This window comes from Sciurus vulgaris (genome assembly GCF_902686455.1).
Source record: "Sciurus vulgaris genome assembly, chromosome: 9".
Classification (NCBI taxonomy): Eukaryota; Metazoa; Chordata; class Mammalia; order Rodentia; family Sciuridae; genus Sciurus; species Sciurus vulgaris.
Window position 1 is genome coordinate 127583516 of NC_136469.1, and position 25446 is coordinate 127608961.

Here is a 25446-nt window from a genome sequence, read left to right on the forward strand (position 1 = left end):
ACCCCGGACAGAACCTGACACACAGCTGGTGCTCAACACGTCAGTTGAATGAATGAATACCTGTTATTAGCCATCCCTTGGATTTGGAGAAAGTGTGAATCTTTTTGTTGCTAATCATTTTCTTTTTGTATTAAAAAAATTCGAAAGTTGAGATGTGCTTCTTGCAACAGAAACCATCTGGAGCTCCTGAACACATCCTTGGTACATTACAGTATCTAATTTAACCTCACAGCAGTGTGCAAAGGAGTTTACTATCCTTTCTATTTTTTAGCAATGACAAAACCAAAGCTCAGAGAAAGTAAGTTGCTTTCTGATGGCATAGCTAGTGAGCAGTAGGGTCCCGTTTACTCTCCTGTCTGTCTGACCCTCAAGCTGGTACTCTGTCCCCATTTATCTGCTGTCTCACATTAATGTTCACAGTTGATTGGAAAGTCAGTCTTTTAAACAAGGGAATAAATGAAATGAGAGAGTTTTATTTCCCATCAGATTTCATCTCCCTTAGAGAGATTTATGTCCCTGGATTGTATTTCATGGAACCTTTTTTACGAGTAGCTAGATTTATAGGTAATAATCAATAGAGTGCTGAGCTGGAATTCTGTTACATATGCATACCTTTCACAAAGAACAGGTGAAATGGTCCAGGGAAGAGATGGGCTTTGTTGTTCCCAAGCCTGCTACTGTGCTGATACTGTTGGAGAGCTCGGAGGAAACAGGCAGAAGCTGTGCTGGGAAGGATACTTGGGAATTAGGGGTTCAGCTCTATATTTGGAAAAGGCAACCCACCAGAGGAAGCCCATCTGTCAGGGGAGGCCATGATTCCCTCCCCAAAGGCTTCTCGTGTGTGTTTTTGAAAATAGAAACCTGTGCAGCATCCCTTGTCTGGAGCTGCGCGCCTCCCGGAACACCTTAGGAACCTGGGTGGGAATTCCTTTTGACGTGAGTCTGTATCTTTCTTTGATGGGCGGGCATGCATGACGCCGTGCATCTTGGTCAGAACAAGTGATCCCAGAACCCAAGTGTGCTTCTGTGTGCGGGCACAAGTCTACTCCTGTGTCTTCGGTACCTTCCCTTTCTTGTGCCTTTCTTGCCCACTTTATATTTTTTGGAGTTGGCCTGTTTAATTTCTTCAGGGTCTCAGTATGATGTGTGAAGAGGACTTAAGCTATTTCTTTTCCCATGTATATCTGAGTCTAATTTCAGTATCCACGGAGACCAGCAAACCTTTAAGAGACAAAGCAATGAGTTGCTAATTATGAGAGTCCAGGCTTTTGAAAGAGTAGTGTTATAATATATCAAGGGCAAAGGGCTCCTCCCAGATGCCTTTCAAATATGGTCATGGCAGCCACTGGTTCCTCAACTTGGAAGTACATCAGAATAAGATGGGAGCTTATTAAAAATACAGAAGTTTGAGAGTAGGCCTCCCAATCCAAACATGCAACTTTGGAATAGAACGCAAGGACCGCAACACTTGAGACCCCAGCACAAAGGCAGCTGCCTCTTCTGCCTTTTGGGGTTGAGCGGGGTCTCAGTGTAAATGCAGCTGTCCAGCCCTGGGGCTCTGAGTCTGTAGCTCTCTCCTGGCAGAGTGACTATGGGCACTCCCTAAGCTATCCACAGGGATGCTTTCTCTAGAGCCGGTGGCGGTAGTCACTTCCCTGTGTCCAGAAGGGCCCGCATGCCTGCTCTTTCTTTAAGTTTGGGCAACTCTAGCGCACGTCTTGTTGAGTCCACCAAACTTTTATCAGAGGCCCCACTGCCTCCTGAAGCGTCCAGGGATAGGATGCAATGATCATTTCAGAGTGTCTTTAAGTTTATGCTTTGCTTCTTCAAATGTCCTAAGATCTGTCTTCCCTCTGTTCCCTCCATCTTTCCTCCCTTCTCTCCTTCGACCTTAAGGTAAAGAAACCAGTATGATGCTTGGTGTCCCAGGAACGGCTCCAGGGCTCTTTCCAGGAGCCTCCATGTATTATATATACATGCCTCACTTGCACATTTGGATCGGCAGTGCGTTCTTGTAAATGCTGTCATAAAGCTAGGCTCTTCCATCCAGAATGGGAATGGAGTTGTTAAAGACAGTTGATGAGGTGGCATCTGTTGGCCAACAGTTTTATGCTGCAGTAGCTCTGAGCAGATAACATTAATAGGAATCACATTTTAAAGTTGTAAATTTGATGTAAAATACTAAATTTGACAATAATTGCATTATAAAGCAAAAATTCTATTTATTAAAGGGCTCCCGCCTCTCCTTCGTGTGAGGGGCTCTGAAATTCTTGCTCATACCTGCCCCTAGCAATTATCATGCCTTCTCTAAAATTCTGTTTTATTTTTCCATTTTCATAACAACTACATTATGATGTGACATATTTTTTCCAGATATTTTGCTTGAATAAATAAATAGGATATTAAATTCAACTGGGGTATTAGATTATAAATTAGTTCTGTAATAGGCGTCATAATGTTATTTAGATTTTCAGTTTACACAGACCTTGTAGCAACTCCCCAGAGCTATGCTACAGAATTAGAAGTAGATAGAAGTTGATGTAAGAAAATTGGTTTTTGTAATATGCTGATGCCAGTCGAGTTGTACTGTAAGGTATTTAAATAAAGCGTTCCTACTTATTTCATTGTACAGACAAAAGATTGATAATGATTCCAAATGATTGATTTGCTGATGCAGATACTGGCCATTTGTGTAGCTAAAATATTTCGTCCCCAAATTAAAGAAGTACTTATATATGAATTAAAAACATCCCAGTCTTAGGAAGCATATCAACTGTTCCATTAATGGGGGTTTCTCTTTCATCTGATTGTTGTAACAGTGACATAATCCCACAACCGTTCTTGGTAGCCAGGTTAGCCCTTTAAGTTGTACTTCACATGGAGGAAGATACTTGAACCAGGGACCCTGCATCATTGTTGAGGTCATTAACAAGAAGGACACAACCTTATTGAACCATTACTTACCCAACACATGGAAAACATGCACATTTAATAAAAAACTCTCATTTTCCAGATGCACACTAAAAGCAATTTATAACAAGAGCATCTGGGTAGCAAAAGGAATTTTTCCTTACATTGGGCTCCCCATTACTCCCATTCGGGGGTTGGTAAGCCATGGTGGGCGAGGCAGATCTGACCCACTCGTTTTGCATAGCTTACCAACCAAGGGTGATTTTTGCATTTAAATGACTGAGTAAAAATTAAAAGAATAATGTTGCTTCATGACACATGGCAGTGATAGGAAATTCAGTTCCAGGGTGGATAAATAAAGTTTTATTGGAACACAGTCATACTCTCTGGCCCTTTATAGAAAACATTGACTGACCTCTGCCTTAAACGAGAGCTAGGAGGGCTGAGGATGTAGCTCAGTTGGTTGAGTGCTTGTCTGGCATGCATGAGTCCCTGGGTTCAATCCCCAGCACCCCAAACAAACAAAAGCAAAGCTGTGTAAACTGCTGTGTCCAGCCACATTGGAAAGCCCTCAGCTGGTCCTGGTAGGAAAAAGATATATCCTGTGCTTGGGACTTCTGCTGACTAGTGAACAGTGGTGCTTTGCCTAAAAGGCAAAATATGAATTAACAAATGAAAAGGATAGTACCCTTGGGTCTTGGTTCAAAAAGATGCCCAATGGGAAATCAATACAACTAACTTCTGTAGCATGAAGGGAAATATCCTACTGGGATAAGCTCACTTCCAAGTTTTATGGAACTTTTATCTGAACAACAACAGCAGGTTGGTACCCTGTGGGATTCAGAAAAGTGCTTTGGCTGGGCTGGCTGTGGTTCAGAGTCCCGCCAGACACACGGTACCAGTGGGAGGGCGTCTTGGGCTGGGCAGGTGAGCTCTGGTCCTGCTAATTTTGCCTCTGACACTTTGGACAAATTTCATTCTCTCGCAGGTGCCAGTTTTTTCATCTGAAAACTGAAGTGGCTGTTCTCAGTGACCTCAGAGATGACACAGTACCTCTGCTTAGGGCACCTATCACTAGCTTAAGAAGGTCCCAGTCCCAGGAAAGACCGTCTTTTCTTTCTGGCATCTTTGTGGCTTCCTCTTGCCTCTAAAAAGCTGCATTTCATTAAGGGTTCACAAGTCTTGACATGTTTGTAAAGAAAGACACGGCAGGAATTCATATGCCTCGCCTTATAACAAACATGTTGTGAATAACCTATATTTGGAATACAATTTGTCATAGGGATGCGGGCAGAGTTTTAAATTTGAACAGCTTCTGAGATGCGATGCTTTATTCTGCACCAGCGGCTCCCAGGGCCCTTCCACTTTGTACTTTGAAGGGAGTCTTTATTGGAGAAGCCGCTCTCTATTCCTGAAGAATGGGAACATTTGCATTAAACGATGCAAGAGATGCCATTGTAATTTCATGAGAATTACCCTTTCCAATGAATGTTAGATTAAGAACCAAGTAAAATCCCTTGAAAGTGGCTGGAAGATAAATCAGAGCGGAGCTGCAGTTAGGTAGAACTAAATTTTATCCCTTCCCTTTAAAATGGTTTTTAATTGATTTGGCATACTTTTTAAGTTAATAATGAATACTCTACCTGGGTCTGCATGATCACTCCTGTGAATTAGATCTATTGCGCTTGAAACAGCTTTCCTTACAGAGGACAGTGATTTTAATGAAGAGTCTTTGCTTATTGCACCGATGGAAATGTGGTTCATGGTGGTTCCAGACAGTTCTCTAATTAGCAGTCCAGTCTGTACCCTTGAATATTTTACCTGAAACGGAATGGAAATGTGGACGGGACAGGTGCTTTATCATGATGGTGGGAGTCCTGCCTACTTTGCATGAAGATCTTGGAGCTGGGAGAGTCATATAAAGATGTGTGAGACCCAGAGATCTTTCAAAAGGGATGGAAGAGGCAACTGAATGAACAGAATGGTTCTTAGGTTAGGGTAGCAAATTTCACAAGGGATTTGCGTGTGTGTGTGTGTGTGTGTGTGTGTGTGTGTGTGTGTGTGTGTTTAATAGAGAGAGAGAGAGAGAGAGAGAGAGAGAGAGAGGGGGAGAGAGAGGGGGGGGGGGAAGGGCATTAAATCCTGTGGATGGAGGTAGGAATTTCATGACTCTTGACTCACCTGCTGGGCAACGGAGTCTCCTCAGGGTTTCTCCGGGTGTGATCAATGGGGCACAGGTTGTGTCCTTGTGACATGCTCAAAGGCCATGATGGGAACCAGAATGGCAGGGCCAAGAAGAGATGAGCCAAAGCCAGGCATTCCCAAGAGCAGATAATGTAGAGTAGCACACAGTGTGTGGCCAGTGACTCCCACTCCTGAGTGAGAAAGAAATGGAGACGATTAGAAGGAGGGAAGAAAGGGAAAGATTAAATTATTTTGAAGACTATATAGTGACCTGAGAGATAGAAGCTAGTATTCAGCACATTTGTACATTAAATAGGGCATTAGATCACAAGTACGGAGACTGGAATCTGGAAAGTTTGGGAAAAGAATGTGAGTATTAAAAAAAAATGATAATAACAACCATTGGCATGTACTGAAGACCTGGCACATTGGTGGTGCCCCGAGTCTCAGGCACAACAGGGTGCACCCTAGTTGTGATGCAACCCCCTGAGGTGGGCATTGCTATATTATCCATTTTAAAGAACAGAAAACTGAGGCACAGAGAAATGACCACGAGCCAAGGTCTTCTGGCTAGGAATGAAGAGAAAGAGGATTTAAATCCTGGAAGAATGACTTCAACTCTCATGCTCGACTGACTGTGCAGAGGAAACCAGGTTCACTACATAAAGGCGGAGGAAGAGTTGCCCATTTCTTCAGCTCACAAAACAACAGTCGGAACTGCAGGCTGAAGAGCTGCCAGTTCCCATCATGCACTTGGAGCAGTAGACCGCTGCATGCTCTCTTGCTACCAAACTGTAATTAAAATTATCATACAGTATAATGATTTCTAATACATTTCAGAACAAATCACCATCTTATATCTGACATGTTGTTAATGTTTACTACCATAATTACCAATTTGAAATATAAGGCAGCAATTTTTATTAGTGTTTGGTTATGTATAATTATGTCAAATATGAGACTACAATTTAGATTGAACTGTATCAGCAGTGATCATACAAAATGATTATACTGTATATTTGACATCCTGGATATTTTATATATGTATGGATTTCCCCCCTCCAAACCATAAAGAATTACTTAAAAATAATTCAAAGGTTATTTATAATACACTTCATGAGTTTCAGAGGATCAGAATATGCATACTATAAATGGAACATACCGAATCATGGTTTAGCTCAAAGAGATGGAGACTATGTGTCAGTGATTCCCTGGTATGCTAGACCCTCTCCGGGACTGTTTGCACATTAAATTTCTAATAGTCTCCATAATACATATAATGCTTTCTCCATTTTCCTGACCAGATGACTGAGGCCCAGATATCTAAAAGATTTTTTTCTATCTTGTACATTGTGAAGCTGAAATTCAAGTTCAAGATCTTTCTTCCAGGTGGTTAATAAAGAGATCATTTGTAGTAGACTACCTCCAGAGTGTACATTCCTATTGTGTTACCCAACTTCCATTATTGTAACAAAATACTTGAGGTAACAAGCTTAAAAAGAAGAAAGTTAATTTTGGTTCACAATTTTGTAGGTGTCATGCCATGGTTGGTTGGCCTGTTGCTTTTGGACCTATGATGAGGTAGTATATCATGACAGTGGTGAGTGACAGAGGAAGCTTCTCACCTCATGGCAACAGGGAAGAACAAAAAGAGAGAAAGAAGAGTGGCCAGGTTCCAATATCCCCTTCAAAGGTAGACCCTCAATGATGTAACTCTTTCCATGAGGTCCCACCTCCTGAAGGTCCCACTACTTTGCAAGAGCACCATAGGCTGGGGGTCAAGCATTTAACACATGGCCCATGGCGGACACTTATTCAAACCACATCACCTATAAAATTAGTAGTGACCTATATTAAATGAGATACTGGATATGCTGGCCCTGCCTTATTTATTGTAGTAGTTAGGCTCCTCCAGAGAAAACACGCGCACACACACCCACACACACTCATTGGTTTATGTGGCTTACATGAGTCTCAGCTTCTGAGCCACAGGAGTCTCATGAGTCACAGAAGTCTCAGAAGCCACCCAGATCTGCAGTCCGAAGGTCCAAGTCCCAAGAGAGTCAGAGATACAAGTTCCAAAGATACAATGGCAGGAGAACCAGGAGGGCTGATAGTGTAAATTCCAGTCTGAGTCTGAGGGTAGAACACTGATGTCCCAGTTTAAATCCTATCAGAGAACAGATTCTCTCTCACTCAGTCTTTTATTCTATTCAGGCCTACAGGGATTTGGATGAGACTTCTCTGCATTGGGAAGGGCAATTCGCTTCACTCAGTCTACTGATCCAAATGTTAACCTTATCCAGAAACACCCTCACGAATGCACCCAGAATATCACTTAACCATATATCTGGGCACCCTGTGGCCCAGTCCAGTGGACACATAAAATCAGCCCTCACATACATTATCTCATAAATAAGTTTCATTAGGTCCATTTTAGAGCTTGGAAAGTGCAAACTCAGAAGGTTTAAGAGTCTTATCTAAGTTTACATAAATTAATAAGTGAACTCAAATTGAAGATTTGTGAACTAAATTCTAGTGTTTTTTTTTTTTTTTTTCAGGACTGATTGTTATCACTGGAGACTCTATAGCTGCCCTTTATTACAAAAAGCTTGAGTTCTTTTAAGCTATCTACATTTATTATACTCGTATATTCCTTGTGATATGTCCCTTTCTGCATAAGGAACTGAAATGTGGGAAGGTTCTCACAGTGGCAAAACTAAGACTTGAATATAGGACTTGTCTGATTTCAGAGTTCATTCACTTATTCATTCCCTCTTGACATAACAATGAAGTCACTTCTTGGAATAAATGTTCCAATTTCTTATCCTCCCCCAAGAAGAAACATTTTTACTCTTAAATGCACATATGTACCTGTCTGTCTGTCTATTGCATTTCCCTGAATACTCTTTTATAAATGTTTCAAATGTTTGACCATCAGAATTTATTCAGATGTAAACATGTCAATGACAAAAACTGAAACATAAAAATAAACAAGCAAATATCAAACACAAAAACCAAAATCCAGAAAGATTATTTCTTGGTCCTGGTGAATAATCAAATTATTTAAAAGAAAGAAATATTTTAGATTTTAAATATAAGAAAACTATATTAGAGAAAGAAGAAAATGGAGTAGTTATATACTTTAATTCAATCACTACTATGACTAGGTGAATCTGCACCCAATGACTCATCTACCTCTACTTTTGTAGGAAAGTTCCATGAGGGCAGGGACCCTGTGCTTTGCTCATGGCTACCCCTGTTGTTTCCAATAGTGCTTTAATTATAGTGGCAGTAATTCCATGAATATGTATAGATTAAAGAATTGATCAATGAAGTACAAATACGTTTAACTTTTTTATTTTGTAGTATGTCATATGCATTTTTAATCATAAGCCTTTTAAATATGGCTTAAAATTAAATTTACAAAGCAATCGATTGTTGGTGGAGAAATTGCATCCCAACCAAGCATGAGATTTATGTCTTTGATTGATATTTTCAAACTGCATCTTACTTTTTTTGGATGGAAGTAATATACCTTTGTATAATTGAAGACTGTTCTCTCTGAGGTCCTATTTGGTAGCCATGGAAACACTTGCAAGAAATTGCACCCTGTACTCACCTGGTGCCAGTTAGCTTTGAAGTCTATGCCTAGCAGAAGGACATCTCGTGTGAGTTTCTGGTTCCCACAGTGGGAAGGGGCTTGTTCACTTGAGTATCCATCATTGGACCAGTAGCTTGGATCTGCAAAGCCAACCCTAGGAACTAGACAAGGCAGGGTTCGATTGTGTTACAACTGAGTTTTTTGGGTGGTTGCTGGTTGAACTCAAAGCAGTGACCTTGGTTGCTGCTGGGTCTGTCTGAGTTACAGGGTGCCCAATCAATCTCACTGAAAATCAGCCCACCCTTGCAGCCCAATGGATAAAATAACATACTTCATTTTTGGTTGTTTTATTGGGCTTTATAGTAGACAGTCATCATGCTTGATTAAAAAGTATACACGACAACATCCAAAAGGTACATGTCAAAATATCACATTCTAACAAAGCAGTTACACATGTGTATTTTTTGTTTCTTTCAAGTGATTCCAACATCACTGGGATGTATGAATAAGTCCTTTTAAGGTTCATCATGAAAAAGAGACTTATAAGTCCTTTAGCCTAATTCTACAATTGATCCTCTAAGAAAAGTTAAATATCACCGTTGTTTATAGATTGCTAGATCACCACAAAGATAATTCTTTTATAAATACAGATGGTGCCCTTATGGAAATTACATGACAGTAAATAGATGCCAATAGAAAAAAAAACATGACATGCTGATTAGCTAATAAAATGGCATTCTGTGGAATTATGCTTTTTTACCTAATTTATGGCTTATTTGAACTCATGATGCCCTGTTTTTCATTTTGGTTTTTAACGAGTGTTCCTTTTCAAATATAAAAAATGTAAAATAATACGAATTTGACTGTCTTAAACATAAAATGCTAGTCACCGACTAGCAGTGAATCAGGCCTGTAGGACTTCCACTTCCTCACCTCCTCCCATATGAACTGATGAGGTTTTTTTTTTTGGTATTGGGGAGCGAATCCAGGGGTGCTTAACTACTGAGCCACATCCCCAGCCCTTTTTTGTATTTTACTTAGAGACAGGGTGTCACTGAGTTACTTAGGGCCTCGCTAAGTCGCTGAGGCTGGCTTTGAACTCCTGATCCTCCTGCCTCAGCCTCCTGAGCTGCTGGGATTACAGGCATGCACCACCATACCCGGCTGAACTGAGGAGGTAAACACTGCCAGAAGCTGACGACCCAACCCTTGACTGAATAATACCAAAACATGAGTCAGTGCATATGCTATTGGAAGATTATAATACAGAAGTTAGTCCTCTGGGCTTTGACAGGCAAGAGGAGAGGGGCTGGAGCAAGAACCTGTATTTCCTGAGAGCTTCCTATCGATCAGAGAAACCATCTCTGTTGGTTCCTCTCTGGGGATTTTTCTTTTATTTTCTGTGGGTTGTATTGTATGGAAATAAACAGCCCGCTGTTCTCTCTCTCTCTCTCTCTCTCTCTCTCTCTCTCTCTCTCTTTCTCTCTCTCTAAACATCAGTAAAAAGAATAAATAGAAAGAGTGGAGAGTAGTGTCCTGAGGCGGGGTCATTTGCATGGGAGTGCGGCGTCCCCAGGGTCATTGCTGTGTTTGGTGGGTGGAGGTTGCCTGACCTCCCCTAAACAGCACGTGAGAAATCCCGTAATCAGTGTAATGTATTCTGTTATGGGAGTAATCAAGTCATTCAGCATTGAAGGAAGATCCAATTTTTAGAAAGTGGTTGATGAATGTAGTTTCAGGTATTCAGAGGAGGCTGATGTACCTGGGCTATTTGGGTCTTCTGCTAGAACAGGGGGGAAAAAAAAGAAAGAAGGAAAAAAAAAAAAAAAAAAGCAGCACTTGAGGAAACTGAAGTGGACCATTCTAAAAATATCTATGTTTCAGGATATATTTTCCTAGCGGCATAGTATGCAATTTAAGATTTTAAAATTAAACATGTCTGTGCTTTTGAATTTCGTATTGCCGAAAGCTTAGTTAGTTGGAAGTGAGACTTGGGGGCGGTGGCCTGAGCTGATCTGAGGATGGGTCCTTCCTCCTCCTAGGCTGTTTCCCCAGATCTTTGCAGGGTGGGGATCCTCCTTGTTATTGAAGTATTAATTGAAAAAATTCCTGCTTCAGAAACTCCTTCCCTGAGCAAATTTTCCCTGTCCCTTCCCTAAGCCATGGAGGTCTTTGAGCTACACTTTCCCTTTACCCCTTCCCTTCCCTTCTCTTCCTTTTTTTTTTTTTTTTTTTTTTTTAATATCATTTTCTTCCAGCTCCTTATCACCAACAGAAATTCTTATTTCCTTGCTCACTTTTCCTCCCCGGGGTGCTCGAAAGCTCTCGGAAAGCAGGATCTTGGTGTTGTTCATCATGGTATCCACAAGCCTCCCAACAATTCCAGACTCCTTGGAGGCCCAGTGAAATGCTGCTTGATTGAAGGAATGCTTGATTCTAAACCAGGGGCTCAGGGGAGCACCCCCAGCCTGTTGGGTGCATCGTGGAGCAGTGCCCTGGAGCAGGGCATTCTCCCTACTGCACCAGCACAGACCCTTCCCTGGTGGCACACCTGATGGGCAAGGCTCACCCAGTCCACCTGGTTCCCAGTTTGGAGGCTGGAGCTAATTAGGCACTCTGGTTCCCAGCCAGGTCCCAAGCTGGCAGTCATGCAAAATGCTGCAGAGTGTCCCCGCTAGTTAAGCTTCATATTACTTAAGACATCCATTTCAAAAATAACTCCGGCATCTATGGGTATGTTCTGTACTCGATTCACAGGGCTTTAGCAGTCCAAATCCCATTAATGCCTGAGCCCTTGCACAAAGCCTTTGTATTGAGTTGGGTCAACTTAATCTGTGAGCTTGTGGTCTCCCTCCCCGCACCTTAGACTTTTCAGCGACTCTCTTGCTTACTTCTCTCATTTGTTCTCTCTTTTTACTTATTCCTCTTTCTTTCATTTCACATACTCTCTTCATTCCTTTTCTCTCCCCTCCTTTCGTTCTGCTTCCCTCTTCTGTGCGTGTGTGTGCACGTGTATGTGTGTGTGTGTGTGTGTGTGTGTGTGTGGTGTCTGCCTGTCTCTCTTCTCTTGACTCAGAGACAGTGGGTGGTCATGGATTCTTTCTTCCTGCCCCTGAATTCTCAGCAGCTTTGACCCCATTTCCTCTCCACCTCTGATTTATCTAGCCACCTAGTTCTAAGTCATGAAAAGTCACATATATGTAACTCTTCACATACAAGCTGGTAATTTGGGGACCAGTCATTGATGTATCAACACATCCCTATAGAATTTCTTTTCTTTTTTCTTTCCTGGCATTGATTTCCTGTTATGAAGGTAATGCATGCTCACTATGAAACTTTTGGATAATAAAGAAAACCTAGGTTGACTTTAAGCAGAAGGATTCCCCCGTGTAGCCAGAAGAGGATTTGGCTTTCAAGAGAATAATTAACGAAACTCGTTTTAAGGGCCTATTTATTGCAGAAAAGAGGGGAATTACCTGTCTGAGGGAATGAGAAGTGTTTAGAGGCTGTAGGCACTTCCCCAGAATGCTCTGTGGTCCCAGAATAATGACTTCTTTTATTGGGAGCAGAGGAGAAGTTGCTGAGGTCCAGTGGATAGGAAACACTGCTGCTAGGCTTTCTTGGTTTGCAGAAAATTTGCCCAAGTTTGCCTTTTCCAAGAAAGCCATCTGAGCACATCAAAACCAAATAGCCATATTTTTATTCCTTTTGTTTTGGTTTTGCAAACCCACATTTCTCAAAGTATATGATTTTTCCATGCCAAAGTGTTCCATGCTCAAATAAGTTGGGCAGACCTTCACACCACTGTTGACCTTTCTTGGGGGTATGTGATGCACAAAGAGGTCTCTGCTCCTTCATTTCCTTGTTTCTGAAAATTTTTGATGGTGGAGGTTTCTTCCTTTGTACTTTTCGACCATATTGCTAATGTTCTCAACATCTATTTTGCCATAAAAACAAACAAGGAAAACAAATAAGCAAACGCAGCTCTTGTTTTCCTGCTCTGGGGTTGTAGTCGGCTTGGCTTGGGCTTTTGTATTTCTGTTGTCCTTTTTGTTCTTAGACCAGAAGATGAGGGAGGTGATCAATCCACGGAATTCTTAGTACCAGACACCAATTTGGTCCTTTTGCATTACTGCATTTCAATCACAGCAACTTGGGGTCCTCCAACCTGTTGGAGTTGAGTGCAGGGCATTGGTGCCAGGACCCCCTGCAGATACCCAAATCCATGGATGTAGTGTTTGCATCTCACCTAAACAAAGTCTCCTCTTGCATACTTTAAATCATCTTTAGATTACATGCAATACCCAAGGCATTGTAAATGCTATGTGAATAATTGTACCTTGTCACTTAGGGAATAATGACAAGAAGCAAAAGTCTGTACACGTTTAGTACAGATGCAATTTCATTTTTTTTTGGTCTGTGATTGGCTGAGTCTGCAGATGCAGGACCCAGAGATGTAGAGAACTGTGTGTGTGTGTGTGTGTGTGTGTGTGTGTGTGTGTGTGTGTGTGTGTGAGCGTATGCATGCATGCGCCAATTTCCCCAGAATCCAGAATCCATTCCAGGGCCTGAAATGTAATAGATGCTTGGTGAAAAATATGTACTGGCATGAAATGGTAGCATTTGTCACTGCTGCATACATATTTACTTGTTTATTTGTTTACAGGGCACCTCTCCATGTCTGTGTGTAAACTTCTCATGGGGAAAGGTGTGGGGGCCATTTGTTCACACCTGTGAACCCATACTACACGCTCAGAAAATGGTGAAAGAATAAATTGTCCAACGACAAGTTTTACTATTACTTCTACTTTCTGAAAACTCTTCAAATTGCTTTCTTTATTCATCTACTTTTCTCTTAGGAGTAGTTAAAATCTACTAAGGGCTGTAAATAAGAGAAAGCTACATCGGTAGCTATTCCAATGTAGCGAGTACTAAAGGGCTCGGGGTTAATATGTGTGGGGCTGCCTGCCTGTCAGATGCAGCTCTAGTCTGGTGCATGGGCAGGATTCTAGCCACAGGGACAGTGTGCAGGGTCACACTCTGCTTCCTACCTCTGCTTACCACTTGCATGGCATGACTGTCTTCTGCAGAAATCCAAAGTTGAAAAAAAATTTCCAGATAGCAGTTACCCTTCCTATCCACCAAAACCAGAGTCCTAGACTTCTTCATCGGGGATGGGGAGATGGGGGGAAGGTATTTCATTGTAATTTATCTCCTTGGCAATCCTTTATAGACCATTTTTGGAAAGGGTTCATGCATTCCATCAGATTGCCAAAGGGACTTGGAAAGGTTATGAACCCCTGAAAAAGCCCTGGCTAGTAAATAGACCGGGTGGGATATTTTGGGTGGTGTCAAGGTAAGGGCAAAGGGTTGAAAAATGGATTTTCTTTAATCTTTCAAGTTAAAAAAAATCTATGTGTGTGTTCAATATTTGCCCCTGCCCTGGACCCTCCATAGCGCTCACTTAGAGCTCTCTCTCTCTCCCTCCCTCCCTGCACACACACACAATGACACACAATCACACACACACACACTTGCCCCGGGTGCCTTTAGAGCAGCAGGGTTCTGGCTCTCCTGTGGCTCAGGAAGGCAGGTGAAGCCTGGCTCCTGAGCAGGACCACCTTCACTTCTGTTGAGCCATCAGAAATGAGCACAGGCTCTGTGTGGAACGCAGAGTGTAGTGGCAGGGCATTCTGCCAAAATGTCTTCCAGCCGGCTGGTGGAGTCTGAAGCACGCCCAGCCCTGATTGGATTGCCACAGCCCCAGAAGCACTTTAATCTCAACTGCAGTTACATGGGGAGGGGAACCTGGGAGGGTGGTGAGGAGATTCCTGGAGGCTGAGCCTCCCAGCTTGGGGTCATGCTGGGAATATTAAATGGCTTGCTCCAGAGATAAAGTAAGGGGTCCCTAAGAATGGGTCTGTTGGCAGTGACCCTGTAACTTGGGTTCTGTGATATTAAATCCTCATCAAAATAGGCTTTCAACACCCACAGTTTGGTAGTGGCAGGTTGGGGATCAGGAGCTGCTTATACTCGGAGGACAAAGCTTTGAAAACAGACACACTTTTATTCTGGATGTGTGTTGAGGGTGGGGAGGAGGAGGAAAAAATAGAGAAGCTGGATCATGAAGAAAGAAGGAATTCGGCAATAGCCAGAAATGGCAAAAGAGAAGGAGAAAGACATGAGAAGCACAGAGTAGCCAGAAACACGTTCTAACCCAAATAAGGGCATTTTCCCAATTACACACGTGTGTCTATGTGAAAGTGGTTGAAAAAATTAAAAGCCCTTCCTTGAAACACGTTTATTTTTGTAGACCCCTACAGAATAACATAAATCACAATAGGTTTCCACTAAACACGTCCAAAGCCAGATGTGGAAATGGACCAGGTTCTTTACCCACTTGGGACCAAAAAGGTGACCTGAGCCAGAGGGGAGCATCCTGGTGGTGAGGAGACTGGATGAGGCAGGAGAGGGCTGGGAGGGGCCCAGGACACAGAGGGGTGTGTGGCCTGCAGAGGGCAGAGGCTCTGAAGGTTGGGACATTTTGCACTTCAGGCAAAAAGCCTGAAAAGAGAGAAAAGCCAGGGCTGAGATTCAAGAATGTGGTCCAGTGGGAGGCAAAGATAGACTGCCCAGCGATGGCACTGTTGATGGATGGTGGTGATGAGGGATGAAGGCTGGAAAGGAGAGGCAGGAAGAGTAACAATGGAGGCATTCTTTACTACCCAGAGGCTCTCCCACTAGGGTGGCAGGGATGTGCTGATTTCTGGAGTGATTTTTATGAAAACCAGTCAGGAAAGTTGACAAGCGGGCAAGCCCCGTGCTCGCTGCAGTAGGAATGTCCCTCTCCGTCTGTGTCTGAGGATGTAGGAACCTGTGAGCATCAGGCAGTGGCAAAGTTGTTGGGGCAGGGGTGGGGGGCGAGCATCAAGGTGGAAATTCATAGCTATTATTCTTGTGGCCTCTAGCTATAAAAGCTAACAGGTGAAGATAGTGTAGAGTCCCAAAGTAGGGAAAAAATGACATTTTAACATTTTTGTCAGGTAAGCAATTTAAAAATAAACTTGAATTCAATACATACCATTAATGCTAGAGGTTGTGTTATAACGATGCAAAAACGCCTATTTTCGAAAGCAATTGGAAAAAAAAATGTCGTAGGGGGTGAGGAACCATATATAGAAGAGGCATATGCGATTGTGGCGGCAATCTCACAAAGCACTGAAAACAGACCCCAACTCTGCCCTGCAGAATTAACACCACCACCTATGTCAGGGCTCACTATTATCGTAATATCTGCTCTTGGATTCTGTCCAGTTCCATTAGCGATTCCCATGTTGATTGCTCTGTTACTCGTGAATGTTAATTGCTTCTAAATCTCGTTGGATGTTCAGATGCTCGGCGGAAAAAAAAAAATTCTGACTGGCGAAGGTGTGAGTTTTATTAATGTGCCAGTAAACAAGAAATCTGTTTAGAGACCCGAGTGCAGTGTCTGTGGCTCGAGACACCGTCACAGCTGATGTGGCGTCTTTCTTTGTCTGTCTGTCGTATGTTGGGTGTGACAGTTGGGGCTGGAGGGACAGCTTTCCAGTGATGCTGTGGTGTTGGTCCAAAGCTGGTATGTTTGTAGAAATACCCAGATCATCAAATCCTCCCCTCCAGGATCCCCAGTTTGCTTACCATGCATGTGACGAGGCCACCTCGGAGCCGTTTTTATGCTTAGTAAGTACTATTAAGTCAGAAGATGTAAAAATGTGGACATGTTTGGCCTGGCACCTGTTTATGGACTAGAAGGAACCCTGGAAATAAGTGTCTTGTGCTGCTACTTCCCTGTTGGGTAATAAAGGCTCAGGGAGAGGAAAAGGGTGAACCACCCGGGACTCCAAGCAGAGCCCATTAGACAGTAAAGGCCACCTGACTCTTGCTCCAGCAACCAAGAGAAGAAAAAACAAAAAGACAAAAAAGAAAAACAAAAAATAAAAATAAAAAAAGGCTATTTATTTACACTTTCCATAACCATTTCACTGGGTGATTGCGGAGTGTTGGGTTGAAAAATCTACTATTATCCAGTATGGAAATTGGTTTGTTAGTAATTATAACAGCATCCCACAGGGAGTAAAAGCAGGTAGGAAAGAAAGGGACAGACCCTAGTGCTGGGCTGTGATCCACTTATTTGGTCAATATTTATATTTTGTCTTGATTCTAGAATTCAGCAGCGAGCAACATAAGTCCCCTGCTCGTTGAAGCTCCTGTTCTAGTGGGGACATGTAGGAAAATGGATCAAAGGCTGTGTGATATTAGGTTATGGTGAGTCTCGCCAAGAAAGGGAAAGAGCCGTGAGGGGCAGGTCTGAGCGCTGCCACTGCTTTACCCAGAGGAGGCCCGGGGAGCCTGAATTTGGACAGAGAACTGGTCAAAGGGGTGGAGCAAGTCATGGTGGTCCTGCCAAGGTGGTCTCATGCCAGGGGAACAGCTGGAGGGACAAAGGTCTGGAGGTGGGAATGTGCGTGGGCATCTGAGGGGGAAAGGGGTAAGGAGAACGGTGGGAAATCGTGACCCTCAAGTCACAGGCACTTTTCCAGGAGACCCATCGGTTAGCTTTTCTGCCATCCCACATAGGACGGCTCATAAACAGAACACAAGCCATCTTTCTTGAGACTATTCCCTGAAAGTGTCATCCTTCTGGAATAGGTGTCTATGACTCACCAGGGGTGTCCGGAAACCAGTGGATCTTTCTGGAGGGTTTTGATCAGAGTGGTCATGGGGCACTAAAACCAAACTGTTGAATGGCGGATTTCTTGATGACAGGACCTACGTTGTACATATTTTTTTTGTGTCTTCCAAGAAACCAGATGCAATGATAAGCTTAAACCTCGTAAGAACTCAACGAATATTGGTTATTTTTTCAATGCATGAATAAATGGCCCAAGAGTGGTAAGAAGGATGGGATGTCCTAGAAAGGATTGTTAAAAATACACCCTTCTAAAAATGTTGCTGGCGAGATTACTTCTGAAGCATCCTGACTTCTTTGGAATATTTTTTTGAAGACAAGTCCATATGCTGACATGTGAACATAAGTATATAACAAACTGAACAGTAGTAACATTATTTTCTGGCCAAATTTTAGTTGGATGGTTGCATTTTGTCAATCTAATTTTTCCTCCATATTTTAAATGGAACGTAGGAAGTTTTCCCACCCCTTTCTTCGGTTTGAAGGGAATCCTGGTGTCTGGGTTCATATGAACACGGGGTTACATGCAACACTGTTTTTCTATGGGCAAAACGTGTCCAATAAGTTCAGATTGTGGTGAAAGTTATGTGGGAAAATAGCAGTCTCCAGGGGGACGGTGGGATGGTCAAGATGCTTTGTGATGGGGAAGAACCAAGTCCTAATCCTTACCCTCCTACCACTGAATTCTCCCCCTAATGGACCAATAGTTGATTCCCCTGTTGACTTCAATCCCCATCTGCAAAGTGGGGGTAACACAAACTTACCCTCTGCCTTTCAGGTTTTTTGCGAAAATCAGTGAACTAATATTGGTAAAATCGGAGCCCCATGGATGAAGGGTACTTTGTAAGTATGACACATTACTGTCATGTTATTTTCTATTACTCCAAAGTGCAAATACCAGATGTCTGCTCTTGCCATATCAGGGATCCAGTAACACCATGTTTCACACCCAGATATTGATAATCTGACTTCTTTTGAGGAATTTAATATTTCTGAACTCTCTAACATTTTTGTCAACATGTTGGATGTAGAAAAGTTATCTTTTTCAGCAAAAAAAAAAAAAAAAAAAAAGAAAATAATTCAAGCAGTGTTTTCTAGATAATTTTGAAGAATGTATGTTTGCACATTATGTAAAAATGTTGATATAATCTGTAGATTTAAATGCATGGTGTTTTTATTCCCTTCCCCCACCCCCTGTTCTTTTTGGATTGTATTTGACTTCATTTTGAGCAGTTTGCTTCTGAGAAGGGGCTGGTTTCGGGCAGAGGTTGAATGTTCCAATGAGGGCGAGCGAGGTTTTGTTAATGGTGACAGGTGGCTAAGTACTGTGTTGCCAGACCTGGGGAGGAGAGCAGGCCAGCCAGGCTGGTGAGCTCAGTGTGGATCGAATCTCTTAAACTAGGTTTCAGTCCAGGTGACTCGGGAGTTGCTTCCTGTCCAAAAAGGTACAAGCCAGAGAGTAGGCAGAGACAGTGCAATCCCAAAGTGACTGTTTCACTTGATTTTCTCCATTGAATGGCATGCCATTTTATTTTGCTAGGTCAAGCAATGTCCTGGAATTCTATGTATGGCTGCGGAGTGGCTGGCTATCTGCCTGGTGCCTTAAAGCCATGGCATTTTCTCTTTTTTAAAAGGGTGGCTGACACTTTTTAAAAACTCCTAACATAGAGATATTTAAAAACTTTTTGAAGCACATTTTAGCCAGTGACCCTGGGACTCATGGGATGGAGGACCTATGTCCGTGGGCCAGTTCCATCTGCCTGGTGCTTGAGAGTCCCTAGAGGCAGAGCATCTGCCCATTGCGACTTCACTTCTTCTAATCGTCTCCACCTGTGGGTCGTGATTTTAGCACCTATACCTATAGAGCACAAGTTTTCCTCTTGCCAAGTGACACCTTTTTAAATACTAGGTGGCACCCCTTGGGTCCCCTCTTGTGTCAGTTTCAGTTTCCTCCACAAGGAGAAGTCGTTGTCATGATTTCCACAATCTTTACCTCCTTGGAAAGGTTCTCACTTGTCTATATCTTTCTTAACAAGCAGCATTAAGAATCTACCTTCACCAGGTCCCATCCTGCATCTCAGAGTCAAGAGACCTAATCAAAGACATGGAAGAGAATGACCTCGGAAGAAATGGTCCAGAATCACGTGCGCCCATGGATCGGTTTGAGTAACAAGACAGCAAAGCCCACATCCCTCTGTGAGGTGCAGATGATTGACAGGGAGAAAGTTGTTTTGGTTGATAATACAATCTGCTTGCCTCCTGTAGACACAGCAGTAGCCTACTAATTCGTTAGAAGTGAATTAAGGTTGTTTACCGATGTTTAAAAGTAACTGTCACAGTGGAAAAAAAAGTTCATGCTAAATGAGACCACTCACCTACTTTGGAGTTGCTGTTTATTTTAAGCTGAGTGCATAAATAATATATTGAGATACGAAGGGTGATTTCGAGCATTAGAACACGAAGCCTCCTGTTTACTAACTGTCATTGGGCTGAAGAGAATTTAAACAGCTCTGAACCTTTTTGTCTGTGGATGCGAGGCATGAAATTAACTTTCATTTCATAGTTAGCAGAAATCATGATTACGGCAGTCCCGTTGTCGTGTCTCCTGCCGATCTGGATCTTTTTTGCTATGCAAGACAAGTCTTGGCAGCAGGATGCTTTCCATGTCTCGCTGGAAACAAGACCTCCTTCCTCCCCCACAACATAGGCAGGGACTGTCTGGATCACAGAGTCCAGGATCAAAGGAGGAATGGTGGAAGTCTAGTTCCCAGGGTGTCAGGTTCTGACTGCCAGCAGCAGGATCTGAAGCTCACTCCCATCTGTAGAATGGGAATAACAGCATTGTCTACTGGCTCACAGAAAGGCACTGAGACCCCAGTGAGGTAACTGTTGTCAAATGACTTCGAAAGGCATGAGGTGTCAGCTGAGCAGGACGAGATCATAACTTTTAATGCTATGAAGGCTGAATGTGAAGTGATCCACACCTATTCACTCATTTCATCCCAGCCGTCCTGTGGGATAGGAACTCTCATGATCCCAATTGTACCAGTACAAGACCTGAAGTACAGGGAAGCTCAGTGACTGCTCCATTCTCTCAGAGCTAAGAGGTTGCAAAGCTGAGGTTCCAGGGGTCGAGGCTTTACGATTCCTTATCTGGGAGGAGCAACCAGGTTTTCCTGCATATGACTTTGCCTCTTAATCATGCACAAGTAAATGAAATATCATTTCTAAAAGCCTGGACCACATTCAGGTGGAGAAAATGCAAATATTAAAGTTCTCCCTCAGCAAAGAGTGCTCTCATTGGGTAGAGATGTAGCAGGCTGTATGGATTAATTATGTTTTATGTATAAAGAGAGGGGTGATTCTTTGACAAAAAGCCCTGAGTAAAAAGACCTATTACTCATGATGCTTTCAGAAACAAGAAATTCGATTCACATTTTGTTCCCTTAAACTTGAAAGTATGATAGCCTATTTTGGAGTGTAGGGAGAATATTAGAGAATGAATAGAAAATGTATGGAATGTTTAATTTTGCATGATTACATTTCATATTTGCTGAAGTAACTGAGGCAAATAGAAATGAATAATAGCATCACAGAATACCTATTTTAGATGTTTTGATGGAATACTCTGGGTTTTACAGTCTAATATATGAACCCTTTGGGATAAATCCTTATTAAGCAAATGAACAAGAATGTATTCGTGTTCGCATCATTGAAAATATGTAATTTGTACAACTACTTTTAAAATTTATATTTACACTATATTTATTTGAATTTCAAAAGAGAAAAGAGCTTACCATGATTAATGGAAACAAAAATTATGTGTATTTGCAGACTTTACCCCCCTGAAAAATGCTCAGTCTGTACTGGGGTCAAACTTGAAATTTGGAGTGTGAAGAGTGGGAGTCTAACTGGCTTTCAGTTTCTGAATGAAGCAGTTCAAAAAACAGGATCATTTCCATAATCCAAGAAAAATGGATGGATTCCTGAGAAGTAATCAGCCGGGGGAAAGAACAGATCCTGTGCTTCCAAATTGCAGAAATCTCAGCAATTGCTTCTGTGCCCTCGTACTTGTTAATACAATAAGATAATTGCATAATTAAATACACTATGGAATTTCAATAATTGGAAACTTTGTTTTCTCATCACAACATGCAACTTGCTGATGCTGAAAAGCTTCCGCAGTGTTTTCAGAGGCCAGGATCATTCTTTCACATCATGTCCTCTGCAGCCTTCTGCGGCTCCTCTCCTAATTCTGAGACACTTCCCTTACAGGTTATTTTTAGTTGGTTGTATTTAGACAAGGTGAAATTAAGCAGGAAGTCCCCAAAGTCTGACTTGCCGGCCCAGGCCATGAGAGTTGAAGATTGTTTTGCTGAAGGTGTTCCTAATTCTATTTGGTCTTTGTACATAGTAGTTGATGCAAAGCAGCCTGAGGGCATGTGCTGTTTGGAACCAGGGAGCACCTCCCTGGGTAATGGTTGTGACACAGCTTAGTGAAGTCTCATGGGTTTGTATCTGGGGTGGCCTTTCTTCTGTGGCAGTGGAAAAGGTACTCAACCTCTCATTTTGGTGTACTGGTAGGAGATGAATAGTAGCACTTACATGTTTGGTGCAAAGCTTAATGGAGTTGGTGTATGGAAAGAGGTTAGAAAAGACTGGGCAGATTCTAACATCCAATAGATGTTAGCTACTGTTCTTAGGCCACGCAGGGAGAAGTTTCATATTCATCAGAACTGTAAAACAAATAAATAGAGTTTTATTCATTAAATGAACATATTTTTTAAGCACTTTATGTACCACCATCTTGGATGCCAAAGGAAAAAAGATGAATTATACCAATTACCTGGAAATGTGCAACCAAATTGGGAAAATAGACATGCAGGTAGAGGCTACTGCTGCTGCTGCTACTGGTAATAATGATGGCAATAAAAATCATATATTAGAACAGTATCAGATGCATAAACATTTTAGCAGGAACTGGCTTTTGATGGCTTCCCCTGCACTGAACACATCTTGAATTTGGCTTAAGATTATTTGCTTGAAAGTCAAAACAGTTGACTGGAATGGAGGAGGTGCCTAGCACAGAGTAGTCACTTAAGTGTGTAGTGCATTTAATACCCACCCAGAGAATAAGTGAGTAGATGGATGCATGGATAAAGTTGGATTTAAGCTTTTTTTTAAATTTTTTTTTTGGGGTGCTGGGGATCAAACCCAGGGCCTTGTGCTTGTAAGGCAAGCACTCTACCGACTGAGCTATCTCCCCAGCCCTAAGCTTTTTATTAGAAGTCAAAAGTGTTTGTACAGTTTGTTACAGTCAGTTTGAGAATGCAGATGAATTTGCCATTGTTCCCTACCAGGACTGGCTCTGGGCAAGGGAAGCACAAGAGATACCAACCTTGAAGAGGGCATCCCTCTTGGGATCCTATGAGTGTTTCCTTAAATTTTGTGTCTTAGATGACTTGCACTTCTCCCCACGATCCAGGTCCTGTTCAGTGCCTCAGTCTCTCATGCATACACCTAGCACACTGCTTTGAACTTTCTTCTCCTAAATCTTATTTTGAAGAATTTCAAACCTACAGAAAGGTTTAAAAATGGCTCACAAAACTCTGTAAACCTTACCCCCACATGCAGCAATGGCTACTATTTTGTCACATTTACCGTATCTTTCTTTGATAAATATAATTTTGAACCTTGCATAATTCCTGATTGAAATCTTATTGCATCCCCCATTCAAAATTCCCAGTGTCTGCCTCTCATGCATGTGATGTTAAATTTGCTTCCTAAATTGGAATCTCAAACATTATAAATTTTGGAAGAAAAAGCCAAAGAGATCATTAAAAGAACTCTGTTTACATTTTTTCAAGTTTAAAAACTGGTGCTCGAAAACTTCTTTTTAGATTCTAACTTACTAATGTATTTAGAATATGTCCAATATAAGATACCTGCAATTTTAAAGATTAGAATGTTTTTCTCGATGCTCTGACATTCTCTTCCACGGAGGAGAGATTTTTTTTTTTTTTTTTTGAAAAGGCAAATTCTCTTGACCATTATTTTTCTGAGTGCCTTTCAAAAGTAAATGGTAGTCCAATTATTCTTGCAATGAAATTCTTGCTTTCCATGTTGAGAAGAATTCACTATAAGGAATGACTTTGCAAATACAACATGGAGGTTTGATTATAATTTTGGTAACATATTCTGAAATAGAATGGAATACAGACTTTATTTTGGGCCACACTGACAAATTTCCACGAGAAAAACCTCTTTTTTTTTTTGATAATCTTGGATGTTTATTAAAAATACATTGTCTGTCACAAAAAAAAAAAAAAGTATGACAAGATTTGCCAGAGTTTGCATTATTTCAGTGGTTTTGGAATTGCTGTCTGTGGAAGCTTAGGGAATGTGGGGAAGGGCCTCTGGGCCCCTTTCAGTGGTAGTGAGGGGGCCACAGGGAGGGAGTAGACCAACATTAGAAATCTAGGTCCCCTCTCAGGTTCCATCAAACGACTCTGACATTATGTGCTTTATATTGGGCATCTACTTAAGAATCGGTTCACAGGAAAATGTTCTAAAGCTAAGAAAGAAATATTTCAGAAATCATAGCTTTAGTGGGTAGAAGAGGAATAGGAGAGGATCATCCTGCAGATGCCGGTTGACAGGGAGAAGTGTAGCTGTCAAGTTGAAGGGTGGGATTGGTCGGAAAAACTATGAAAAGTAGACCCAGGAGCTAAAGCCCAGCTGGACCCAGGAGTCCTAAGCAGGGTCAGATGCTCACCAGGCCCTAAGGTTGTGGTCTTAATTTTGAATGATCCTTGCTCTATAACCTGGAGATTCTGGGTCAACAGGTCTCCGGAGGGGCTCGGGGGTCTAGTCTTTTAACCGTCACCCTGTATCCCTCAGAGCAGTCGCCTGATGTCATGTTCACATCATAGAACGTTACAGGATTTGGTGTTGATAAAGATGACTAGAGTCTTAAAGAAAATGTTAAGTTCCATTCAGGATACTGAAACCCTTTTTCAAATTCAGGGACTTTCTAGAATGAGTTCCTTCTAAATGGTTAAAATATAAAGTTATCCTGATTAATGGAGGGAAAGACAAGTCAGTAAATAATTATATCACAGTGTGAAGTTTACTTAGTCCAGTGGGAGAGGTCCCCATGATGGGAAAGGAAAGAACGTGTCCTGAAGGGTACCCTGAGGGACTCTTGGCAGAGGGAATTTTGGGGAGATGCTTCATGGCTCAGAGGGATGTTCATAGGTTCTGGGTTAGACTCGCCTGGGTTTGAGTCTTGACTCTTTGGGTTACAAGTTGTGGAAGTTTGGGACAAAGGTCCAATCTCTTTAAGCCTGGCTCTTCCTCAGAGGGTCAGAATGGAGATTAAGTTAGATGATGTGTAGAAAGTCCTGAGCACAGGGCCTGCACTCAAGTCCCGAGCACGGATGCTTGATAAGTGGCTGAAATTACTATTATGTAATTTCATACTATTATGTAATAATAGTAATAATAAATACTATTATTATTACTATTAAGATGGACCTTAAAATGCACAGGTTTTAGAGGCAGGGGAGTGTGTTATTTATTGGTTTTGCCCTTGGTTTTGACAGGGGCAGGAACAGGGTGTCAACAGATAATCTAAGAAGAATAACAGCAAAAGCAAACCGATTTAATGCCTTGTTTAGTGTTTCTGAGTGTTGTTCATATAGAAGGTTCTAGATGGTGTGAAAGTTTTATGAGTCATAATTAATCATGATTTTGAAATAGGTATTTTCTATTTAACAGACCATGAAACTGAGGCACGGAAAAGTAAGTTTTCCAAGATGACACAGCTAGGAGTGTCAGAGCCAGGATTTGGACACATTCCCATCTGTACTCCTAATGTCTGTGCTATGCTATTGTAATATTTATGTTCATTAGGAAAAGAACTAGTTTTAATAACCATGGTGTTTATAGACATTGGTGCCTAGAACAATAGAAACATTTTACAAAATAACTTGATTTAAACAAATCATTTAAGATGAGT

The 25446-nt window shown here is 41.9% G+C and overlaps 1 protein-coding gene and 1 long non-coding RNA gene across 2 annotated transcripts in view; one reads left to right on the plus strand and one right to left on the minus strand.

The window, feature by feature from the left end:
* PPARGC1A (PPARG coactivator 1 alpha) overlaps positions 1-25446 on the plus strand; it is a 606121-nt gene that overhangs the window by 154018 nt on the left and 426657 nt on the right. The window contains exon 2 of the mRNA XM_079153479.1: positions 18205-18269. Within this exon, the coding sequence (XP_079009605.1) occupies positions 18252-18269 (18 nt within the window). The 5' untranslated portion in view covers positions 18205-18251. The remainder of the gene's footprint in view (positions 1-18204; positions 18270-25446) is intronic.
* LOC306669512 lies at positions 225-5936 on the minus strand. Its single transcript, XR_013766138.1, has 3 exons — positions 5092-5936; positions 4554-4731; positions 225-4321 (listed from the first exon to the last, which is right to left on the minus strand). It is a non-coding gene; the product is annotated as an uncharacterized lncRNA (long non-coding RNA).